We start from the raw sequence: 12,045 nt of genomic DNA on the forward strand, positions 1-12,045 counted from the left end.
TACAGACCATCTACCATACCTCACACTACTATTATATACATGTAGACTACTACAGACCATCTGCCATACCTCACACTATTACTATATACATGTAGACTACTACAGACCATCTACCATACCTCACACTACTATTATATACATGTAGACTACTACAGACCATCTGCCATACCTCACACTACTATTATATACATGTAGACCAGGTAAGGTCATCTACCATACCTCACACTACTACTATATACATGTAGACTACTACAGACCATCTACCACACCTCACACTACTACTATATACATGTAGACCAGGTAAGGTCATCTACCATACCTCACACTACTATTATATACATGTAGACTACTACAGACCATCTACCACACCTCACACTACTACTATATACATGTAGACCAGGTAAGGTCATCTACCATACCTCACACTACTACTATATACATGTAGACCAGGTAAGGTCATCTACCACACCTCACACTACTACTATATACATGTAGACCTGGTAAGGTCATCTACCACACCTCACACTACTATTATATATCAATCAATCAATTTTATTTTATATAGCCCTTCGTACATCAGCTAATATCTCGAAGTGCTGTACAGACACCCAGCCTAAAACCCCAAACAGCTAGTAATGCAGGTGTAGAAGGTGTAGAAGCATATACATGTAGACTACTACAGACCATCTACCATACCTCACACTACTACTATATACATGTAGACTACTACAGACCATCTGCCATACCTCACACTACTATTATATACAGTGGGGAGAACAAGTATTTGATACACTGCCGATTTTGCAGGTTTTCCTACTTACAAAGCATGTAGAGGTCTGTCATTTTTATCATAGGTACACTTCAACTGTGAGAGACGGAATCTAAAACAAAAATCCAGAAAATCACATTGTATGATTTTTAAGTAATTAATTTGCATTTTATTGCATGACATAAGTATTTGATCACCTACCAACCAGTAAGAATTCCGGCTCTCACAGACCTGTTAGTTTTTCTTTAAGAAGCCCTCCTGTTCTCCACTCATTACCTGTATTAACTGCACCTGTTTGAGCTCGTTACCTGTATAAAAGACACCTGTCCACACACTCAATCAAACAGACTCCAACCTCTCCACAATGGCCAAGACCAGAGAGCTGTGTAAGGACATCAGGGATAAATTGTAGACCTGTACAAGGCTGGGATGGGCTACAGGACAATAGCCAAGCAGCTTGGTGAGAAGGCAACAACTGTTGGCACAATTATTAGAAAATGGAAGAAGTTCAAGATGACGGTCAATCACCCTCGGTCTGGGGCTCCATGCAAGATCTCACCTCGTGGGGCATCAATGATCATGAGGAATGTGAGGGATCAGCCCAGAACTACACGGCAGGACCTGGTCAATGACCTGAAGAGAGCTGGGACCACAGTCTCAAAGAAAACCATTAGTAACACACTACGCCGTCATGGATTAAAATCCTGCAGCGCACGCAAGGTCCCCCTGCTCAAGCCAGCGCATGTCCAGGCCCGTCTGAAGTTTGCCAATGACCATCTGGATGATCCAGAGGAGGAATGGGAGAAGGTCATGTGGTCTGATGAGACAAAAATTGAGCTTTTTGCTCTAAACTCCACTCGCCGTGTTTGGAGGAATAGAAGGATGAGTACAACCCCAAGAACACCATCCCAACCGTGAAGCATGGAGGTGGAAACATCATTCTTTGGGGATGCTTTTCTGCAAAGGGGACAGGACGACTGCACCGTATTGAAGGGAGGATGGATGGGGCCATGTATCGCGAGATCTTGACCAACAACCTCCTTCCCTCAGTAAGAGCATTGAAGATGGGTCGTGGCTGGGTCTTCCAGCATGACAACGACCCGAAACACACAGCCAGGGCAACTAAGGAGTGGCTCCGTAAGAAGCATCTCAAGGTCCTGGAGTGGCCTAGCCAGTCTCCAGACCTGAACCCAATAGAAAATCTTTGGAGGGAGCCGAAAGTCCGTATTGCCCAGCGACAGCCCCGAAACCTGAAGGATCTGGAGAAGGTCTGTATGGAGGAGTGGGCCAAAATCCCTGCTGCAGTGTGTGCAAACCTGGTCAAGAACTACAGGAAACGTATGATCTCTGTAATTGCAAACTAAGGTTTCTGTACCAAATATTCAGTTCTGCTTTTCTGATGTATCAAATACTTATGTCATGCAATAAAATGCAAATTAATTAATTAAAAATCATACAATGTGATTTTCTGGATTTTTGTTTTAGATTCCTTCTCTCACAGTTGAAGTGTACGTATGATAAAAATTACAGACCTCTACATGCTTTGTAAGTAGGAAAACCTGCAAAATTGTCAGTGTATCAAATACTTGTTCTCCCCACTGTACATGTAGACTACTACAGACCATCTGCCATACCTCACACTACTATTATATACAGTGCATTCGTAAAGTTTTCAGACACCCTCACTTTTTACACATGGATTATTCTAATATTGATTCAATTTATTGTTTTCCTCATCCGTTTACATACAATACTCTATAATGACAAAGCAAAAACAGGTTTTAAGAAATCTTTGTAAATTTATTAACAAAAAAAGTCTTCAGACCCTTTGCTATGAGACTTGAATTTGAGTTCAGGTGCATCCTGTTTCCATTGATCATCCTTGAGATGTTTCTACAACTTGATTGGAGTCCACCTGTGGTAAATTCAATTGATTGGACATGATTTGGAAAGGCACACACCTGTCTATATAAGGTCCCACAGTGGCCAGTGCATGTCAGAACACAGTGGCCTCCATCATTCTTAAATGGAAGAAGTTTGGGGCAGCGGTCTAAGGCACTGCATCTCAGTGCTCGAGGCGTCACTACAGACACCCTGGTTCAAATCCAGGCTGTATCACAACCGTCCGTGATTGGGAGCCCAATAGGGCGGCGCACAATTGACCCATCGTCGTCTGGGTTTGGCTGGTGTAGGACGTCATTGTAAATAAAAATGTGTTCTTAACTGACTTGCCTAGTTAAATAAAGGTTAAATAAAATACAAATACAAAATTCCTAGAGCTGGCTGCCTGGACAAACTGAGCAATCGGGGGAGAAGGGCCTTGGTCAGGGAGGTGACCAAGGACCCAATGGTCGCTCTGACAGAGCTCCAGAATTCCTCTGTGGAGATGGGAGAACCTTCCAGAAGGACAACCATCTCTGCAGCACTCCACCAATCAGGCCTTTATGGTAGAGTGGCCAGATGGAAGCCACTCCTCAGTAAAAGGCACATGACAGCCCGCTTGGAATTTGCCAAAAGGCACCTAAAGCACTCTCAGACCACGAGAAACAAGATTATCTGGTCTGATGGAACCAAGATCGAACTCTTTGGCCTGAATGCCAAGCGTCATGTCTGGACATTCACCTCTGAATGTCCTTGAGTGGCCCAGCCAGAACCCAGACATGAACCCGATCGACCATCTCTGGAGAGACCTGAAAATAGCTGTGCAGCGACGATCCCCATCCAACCTGACAGAGCTTGAGAGGATCTGCAGAGAAGAATGGTAGAAACTCCCCAAATACAGGTGTGCCAAGCTTGTAGCGTCATACCCAAGAAGACTCAAGGCTGTAATCGCTGCCAAAGGTGCTTCAACAAAGTACTGAGTAAAGGGTCTGAATACTTGTGTAAATGTGATATTTCCTGTTTTTGCTTTGTCATTATGAGGTATTGTGTGTAGATTGATGAGGGGGGAAACAAAACAATTTAATCCATTTTAGAATAAGGCTGTAACGTAACAATATGTGGAAAAAGTCAAGGGGTCTGAATACTTTCCGAATGCACTGTACGTGTAGACCAGGTAAACCTGTAGACCAGGTAAACCTGCAGACCAGGTAAACATGTAGACCAGGTCAACCTGTAGACCAGGTAAACCTGTAGACCAGGTAAACCTGCAGACCAGGTAAACCTGTAGACCAGGTCAACCTGCAGACCAGGTAAACCTGCAGACCAGGTAAACCTGCAGACCAGGTAAACCTGTAGACCAGGTAAACATGCAGACCAGGTAAACCTGCAGACCAGGTAAACCTGTAGACCAGGTAAACCTGTAGACCAGGTAAACATGTACACCAGGTCAACCTGTAGACCAGGTAAACCTGCAGACCAGGTAAACCTGCAGACCAGGTAAACCTGTAGACCAGGTAAACATGCAGACCAGGTAAACCTGCAGACCAGGTAAACCTGCAGACCAGGTAAACCTGTAGACCAGGTAAACATGCAGACCAGGTAAACCTGCAGACCAGGTAAACCTGTAGACCAGGTAAACCTGTAGACCAGGTAAACCTGTAGACCAGGTAAACCTGCAGACCAGGTAAACCTGTAGACCAGGTAAACATGCAGACCAGGTAAACATGCAGACCAGGTCAACCTGTAGACCAGGTACACCTGTAGACCAGGTAAACCTGCAGACCAGGTAAACATGCAGACCAGGTAAACATGCAGACCAGGTCAACCTGTAGACCAGGTCAACCTGTAGACCAGGTCAACATGCAGACCAGGTCAACATGCAGACCAGGTCAACCTGTAGACCAGGTCAACCTGTAGACCAGGTCAACATGCAGACCAGGTAAACATGCAGACCAGGTCAACCTGTAGACCAGGTCAACCTGTAGACCAGGTCAACCTGTAGACCAGGTAAACATGTAGACCTCTATTAATTTACCCAATACCTTTCTTCCCTTCCCCCAGCGTTCCAACTACCTCCACAGACAGGTGGGGGCTCTAGCGAGCCAGTATTCCAACGTCCGTGTTACTTCCTGGAGGATGTCCACCATTTGGGGCGGGGCGAGCTTGCTCACCATGTACCTGCGTAGCATGGACGACCTTCTCAAGATGGCCGACTGGAATTGGGACTTCTTCATCAACCTCAGTGCAGCCGACTACCCTATCAGGTGGGCATGGAGGGCTCTGGTCAAAAGTAGTGTGCTATATAGGGAAAAGGGTTCATAGGTCTCCAGTCTAAAGTAGTGCACAATATAGGGAATAGGGCCCTATAAGCCTCTGGTCAAAAGTAGTGTGCTATATAGGGAATAGGGCTCATAGGTCTCCAGTCTAAAGTAGTGCACTATATAGGGAATAGGGCCCTATAAGCCTCTGGTCAAAAGTAGTGTGCTATATAGGGAATAGGGCTCATAGGTCTCCAGTCTAAAGTAGTGCACTATATAGGGAATAGGGCCCACAAACACACACACACAGAATTCCACATAATGGCGGAAGTTGGTCTGACAGAAGGTCCTGAGTCACTAAGTTCTCTCTACTTTCAACTGGATCTCTTATTGAAGTGAACCAATCCCATGAGCCCCGCGGCCCACTGGACAAAATCCATTCCACGTCAATACCCGGTGATGACATCAGAGTTGACACGGATCCCAGCGTGCTGCGTTTGTGTGTGTGATCGATGAGAGTGACGCACACACGGACACACACCACACACACACACTTCTCATAATATGTGTGTGTGTGTGTGTGTGTGTGTGTGTGTGTGTGTGTGTGTGTGTGTGTGTGTGCGTGCGTGCGTGCGTGCGTGCGTGTGTGCGTGCGTGCGTGCATCTGAATGTGTGTGTGCGTCTGTATGTGTGAATATGTGTGTGTGTGTGTGTATGTATGTATGTATGTATGTATGTATGTATGTATGTATGTATGTATGTATGTATGTATGTATGTATGTATGTATGTATGTATGTATGTATGTGATCCTAAACATCCCTAGACTGAAGGGCACAGCAGCTAGCAGAGACAGAGGGGACAGACTGGGATGGAGGGGGGAGGAGAGGAGGGGAGGAGAGGAGGAGGAGAGGAGGGGAGGAGGGAAAGGGAGGAAGGAAAGGGAGGAGGGAAGAAATGAAAGGGAGGAGAGGAGGAAGGAAAGGGAGGAGGGGAGGAAGGAAAGGGAGGAGAAGAGAAGGAAAAGGAAGGAGGGAAAGGGAGGAGGAGAGGAGGGAAAGGGAGGAGGGGAGGAGGAAAAGGGAGGAGGGGAGGAGGGAAAGTGAGGAGGGGAGAAGGGAAAGGGAGGACACACACATTCATACGTACAGACACACACACACACACACACACACACACACACACACACACACACACACACACACACACACACACACACACACACACACACACACACACAGAGAGAGGTTTGGATGCAGTGACATTGTGGCTTCACCTCTACTGCTTTTCAGCATAGGAAAATCCAATAGGACAGATGGCTGTGTGTGTTCATCTGTCTGTCCATTCTTCAATTGGAGTTTCTCTCTCTCTCTCTCTCTTTCCCTCTCTCTCTCTCTTTCTCTCTCTCTCTCTCTCTCTCTCTCTCTCTCTCTCTCTCTCTCTCTCTCTCTCTCTCTCTCTCTCTCTCTCTCTCTCTCTCTCTCTCTCTCTCTCTCTCTCATTCACCATGCCATACATCTAACTAATTCTGTCTGCGTCAACTTCAGATTCACATCTGGTGTGTGTGTGCGCGTGCGTGTGTGCACATGTGTGTGTGTAACCTTATCCTTATTTCCTGTCTCTGCCTAGCATGTTAGCATTGTGTGCAAGCCTTGATAAGGCACTGTAATACTTCTCTAATGTGAGTGTTAATTAGCAAGCTAATTAAAGAGGTATTAGGAAAGTGTAATTGCTTTGAGAGTTTGGGACTCATGTTCTGTTCAGATGGGAGTAGAGGATTGAGTGCTGTTAGGCGTGTGTTTTGGGGGGAGTTGGGGTGGGGACGGGGGCTGTTGGGTGTGTGTGTGTGTGTGTGTGCGTGTGCGTGCGTGCGTGCGTGCGTGCGTGCGTGCGTGCGTGCGTGTTAGGGGCTGGGACGATACCAGAATCGTCCCCAAAAACATCCAAAATGAGAACACAAAGCAGGCCAAACTCTTTGGTCAAATATTCAGACTCCAGCCAAGAGCATGGGCCTAGATAAACCATTTCATACCTACAGTGCCTGGTTAGTGTCCAAGCGGTTGATTTGGAATTTTGGCCTGTGTGTGCCCCCTCGTGTTGATTGGATGTGTGACTGATTGACAGCTTTCTGCCCTCCCCAGGACCAATGAACAGCTGGTGGGCTTCCTGACAAAGTACCGGGACATGAACTTCATCAAATCCCACGGCAGAGACAACACACGGTGAGACACATATTCATCTGTGTGTATGTGTATGTGTGTGTTCATCTGCATGTGTGTTGTGTGTTCATCTGTGTGTGTGTGTGTTTGTGTGTGTGTGTTCATCTGCATGTGTGTTGTGTGTTCATCTGTGTGTGTGTGTGTTTGTGTGTGTGTGTTCATCTGCGTGTGTGTTCATCTGCGTGTGTGTTCATCTGTGTGTGTGTGTGTGTGTGTGTCCTTTCCAGGTTCATCCGTAAGCAGGGTCTGGACCGGCTCTTCTTCGAGTGTGACACACACATGTGGCGCCTAGGCGACCGCAAGATCCCAGAAGGCATTGCGGTGGACGGAGGTTCCGATTGGTTCCTTCTGAACCGCATGTTTGTGGATTACGTCATCAACTCTGAAGATGAGCTGGTCGTCAGCATGAAGCGCTTCTACGCATACACACTGCTGCCTGCCGAGGTAACACACACACACGCACACGCACGCGCGCACACACACACACACATCTGTTGCACACACACACACACACACATGCACACACACACACACATGCACACACAAACACTACGCAATCAGCACAAACTGCACACTACTGACTATCTAACATATTTTTACCCCCCTCTCCCTCTCTCTCCAGTCGTTCTTCCACACAGTACTAGAGAACAGTGCTCACTGTGAGAGTATGGTGGACAACAACCTGCGTATCACCAACTGGAACAGGAAGCTGGGCTGTAAGTGTCAGTACAAACATATCGTAGACTGGTGCGGCTGCTCCCCCAACGACTTCAAACCTCCTGACCTGCCACGCTTTCAGGTGAGACACACCCGCGTACCACACACACACACACACACACACACACACACACACACACACACACACACACACACACACACACACACACACACACACACACACACACACACACACACACACACACACACACACACAGGGCTGGAAATCTCAAGTGTATGAAGTGTATGAACCAAACTAGCTTAGCTCTAGCTGGCTAACTTCTATAAACCAGAATAGCTCTAGCTGGCTAACTTCTATGAACCAGACTAGCTTAGCTCTAGCTGGCTAACTTCTATAAACCAGAATAGCTCTAGCTGGCTAACTTCTATGAACCAGAAAAGCTTAGCTCTAGCTGGCTAACGTCTATGAACTAGAATAGCTCTAGCTGGCTAACTTCTATGAACCAGAATAGCTCTAGCTGGCTATCGTCTATGAACCAGAATAGCTTAGCTCTAGCTGGCTAACTTCTATGAACCAGAATAGCTTAGCTCTAGTTGGCTAACGTCTATAAACCAGAATAGCTCTAGCTGGCTATCGTCTATGAACCAGAATAGCTTAGCTTTAGCTGGCTAACGTCTATAAACCAGAATAGCTCTAGCTGGCTAACTTCTATGAACCAGAATAGCTTAGCTCTAGCTGGCTAACTTCTATGAACCAGAATAGTTTAGCTCAAGCTGGCTAACTTCTATGAACCAGAATAGCTCTAGCTGGCTAACTTCTATGAACCAGAATAGCTTAGCTCTAGCTGGCTATCGTCTATGAACCAGAATAGCTTAGCTCTAGCTGGCTAACGTCTATGAACTAGAATAGCTCTAGCTGGCTAACTTCTATGAACCAGAATAGCTTAGCTCTAGCTGGCTAACTTCTATGAACCAGATTAACTTAGCTCTAGCTGGCTATCGTCTATGAACCAGAATAGCTTAGCTCTAGCTGGCTAACGTCTATGAACCAGAATAGCTTAGCTCTAGCTGGCTAACTTCTATGAACCAGAATAGCTCTAGCTGGCTAACTTCTATGAACCAGAATATCTTAGCTCTAGCTGGCTAACGTCTATGAACCAGAATAGCTTAGCTCTAGCTGGCTAACTTCTATGAACCAGAATAGCTCTAGCTGGCTAACTTCTATGAACCAGAATATCTTAGCTCTAGCTGGCTAACGTCTATGAACCAGAATATCTTAGCTCTAGCTGGCTAACTTCTATGAACCAGAATAGCTCTAGCTGGCTAACTTCTATGAACCAGAATAGCTTAGCTCTAGCTGGCTAACTTCTATGAACCAGAATATCTTAGCTCTAGCTGGCTATTGTCTATGAACCAGAATAGCTTAGCTCTAGCTGGCTAATGTCTATGAACTAGAATAGCTCTAGCTGGCTAACTTCTATGAACCAGAATAGCTTAGCTCTAGCTGGCTAACGTCTATGAACCAGAATAGCTCTAGCTGGCTAACTTCTATGAACCAGAATAGCTTAGCTCTAGCTGGCTAACTTCTATGAACCAGATTAACTTAGCTCTAGCTGGCTATCGTCTATGAACCAGAATAGCTTAGCTCTAGCTGGCTAACTTCTATGAACCAGAATAGCTTAGCTCTAGCTGGCTAACTTCTATGAACCAGAATAGCTCTAGCTGGCTAACTTCTATGAACCAGAATAGCTTAGCTCTAGCTGGCTAACTTCTATGAACCAGAATAGCTTAGCTCTAGTTGGCTAATTTATATGAACCAGAATAGCTATGTGACAGCTGGCTATGTCTCACTGTGGCACAGCAAAGGGACAAGAATAGCTTAACGTTCACAACTAAGTGCTCCTGTCTGTACTTATAGCCTGTGGTTACTTTATTCATCTAACAACTGTTCCAGGGCCAGTGGTGGTTGAGTTCCTGATGATATTGACGATGACTTGGCCAGAGGAAACTGATCCTAAATCAGCAGTTCTAGAGCAGTGTGTGAGCGGTGGTTTCTGTAGTGCCTTGTAGCTGGTGGCATGTGATTGTCAGAGTTGTTATTATAATAATGTTGGGGTTGTTGGACTGTAGAGAGGTCTTATGTAGCCCTGACCGAAGGGAAGCACACACACACACACACACACAGTGGTTCTGAGGGTTTTCATTCGATTGAGTTTCCTGGACAGTGAGGTCGCCTTTAACCCTGAACCTCCCAGCTGAGTGCAGCTACGCCCCCCACGCCAGACTGTGCCACAGGTTCACGTGCACATAGATTCTCTCTCTCTCTCTCTCTGTCTCCAGTGTGGTAGTTGATCCTGTATTCTGTTGATTTTATGTCCCGCCTACAGTGTGGGGGTGATAAGCAGTAGTGTGGGCCAATCACCAGTCAGCACCACAGTGATGTTCTATGTAACTGACATTTTGGTTTCAGTTGATGTGATGAATGGTCCCGGAATAGAACCCAGATTGTTCTGGAGCTAGTCAGTCCTCAAACGTGTATGTTTGTGTATAATAAACATTATGGAAAGAAGGTTTGTTGTGGTCCTTCCACCCACGTCCTCCGCATCAGCTGTACAGTGAGTTATTAGTTAGATTCACAGTGCTAGCCAGGTTTAGGTAAACTGGTTTTTAGTAGTGGTTTATTTTTATTATAATTACATGTAGGCCATACTTGGCAGCTAAAAGCTTAAATCCATCCTGACTGAAGGAAGCATTGATGGAGGAAGCTCCCATCCTGTCTGAAGGAAGCATTGATGAAGGAAGCTCCCATCCTGACTGAAGGAAGCTCCCATCCTGACTGAAGGAAGCATTGATGGAGGAAGCTCCCATCCTGACTGAAGGAAGCATTGATGGAGGAAGCTCCCATCCTGTCTGAAGGAAGCATTGATGAAGGAAGCTCCCATCCTGACTGAAGAAAGCATTGATGGAGGAAGCTCCCATCCTGTCTGAAGGAAGCATTGTGGGTATCTGGTAGCCGAGCGGTTAAGATCGTTGGGCCAGTAACCGCTGGTTCAAATTCTCGAGCCGACTAAGTGAACAATCTGTGGATGTGCCCTTGAGCAAGGCATTTAACTCTAACTGCTCCTATAAGTCGCTCTGGATAAGAGTGTCTGCTAAATGAGTAAAGGGAAAAAATGAACGGTCTCAGAGGGAGCCAGTCAGTCAGTCGGAGAGACAGTCAGCTGCTGAGGTGATTGAGCATTAGCTAACGTTACCTCACACTCAGTGAAGATCTCAAACCACAGAGCTCCACAAGTCTGGTTCATCCTTGGGAGCAATTTCCAAACGCCTGAAGGTACCACGTTCATCTGTACAAACAATAGTACGCAAGTATAAACACCATGGGACCATGCAGCCGTCAAACCGCTCAGGAAGGAGACGCGTTCTGTCTCCTAGAGATGAATGTACTTCAGTGCAAATCAATCCCAGAACAGCAGCAAACGACCTTGTGAAGATGCTGGAGGAAACGGGCACAAAAGTATCTATATCCACAGTAAAATGAGTCCTATATCGACATAACCTGAAAGGCCGCTCAGCAAGGAAGAAGCCACTGCTCCAAAACCGCCATAAAAAAGCCAGACTACAGTTTGCAACTGCACATGGGGACAAAGATCATACTTTTTGGAGAAATGTTCCTCTGGTCTGATGAAACAAAAATAAAACTGTTTGGCCATAATGACCATTGTTAAGTTTGGAGGAAAAAGGGGGAGGCTTGCAAGCCAACGAACACCATCCCAACCGTGAAGCACGGGGGTGGCAGCATCATGTTGTGGGGGTGCTTTGCTGCAGGAGGGACTGGTGCACTTCACAAAATAGATGGCATCATGAGGCAGGAAAATGATGTGGATATATTGAAGCAACATCTCAAGACATCAGTCAGGAAGTTAAAGCTTGTTTGCAAATGGGTCTTCCAAATGGACAATGACCCCAAGCATACTTCCAAAGTTGTGGCAAAATGGCTAAAGGACAACAAAGTCAAGGTATTGGAGTGGCCATCACCAATTCCTGACCTCAATCCTATAGAAAATTTGTTGGCAGAACTGAAAAAGCGTGAGCGAGCAAGGGGGCCTACAAACCTGACACAGTTACACCAGCTCTGTCAGGAGGAATGGGCCAAAATTCACCCAACTTATTGTGGGAAGCTTGTGGAAGGCTACCCAAAACATTTGACCCAAGTTTTAACAATTTAAAGGCAATGCTACC

The 12,045-nt window shown here is 46.0% G+C and overlaps 1 protein-coding gene across 1 annotated transcript in view; it reads left to right on the forward strand.

The window, feature by feature from the left end:
• Positions 1–12,045, forward strand: part of LOC139570063 (xylosyltransferase 1-like) — a 52,782-nt gene that overhangs the window by 21,430 nt on the left and 19,307 nt on the right. Inside the window, exons 4-7 of the mRNA XM_071391550.1 lie at positions 4,712–4,914; positions 7,048–7,128; positions 7,353–7,569; positions 7,748–7,924. Of these exons, the coding sequence (XP_071247651.1) occupies positions 4,712–4,914; positions 7,048–7,128; positions 7,353–7,569; positions 7,748–7,924 (678 nt within the window). The remainder of the gene's footprint in view (positions 1–4,711; positions 4,915–7,047; positions 7,129–7,352; positions 7,570–7,747; positions 7,925–12,045) is intronic.

This window comes from Salvelinus alpinus, chromosome 1, assembly GCF_045679555.1.
Source record: "Salvelinus alpinus chromosome 1, SLU_Salpinus.1, whole genome shotgun sequence".
NCBI lineage: Eukaryota > Metazoa > Chordata > Actinopteri > Salmoniformes > Salmonidae > Salvelinus > Salvelinus alpinus.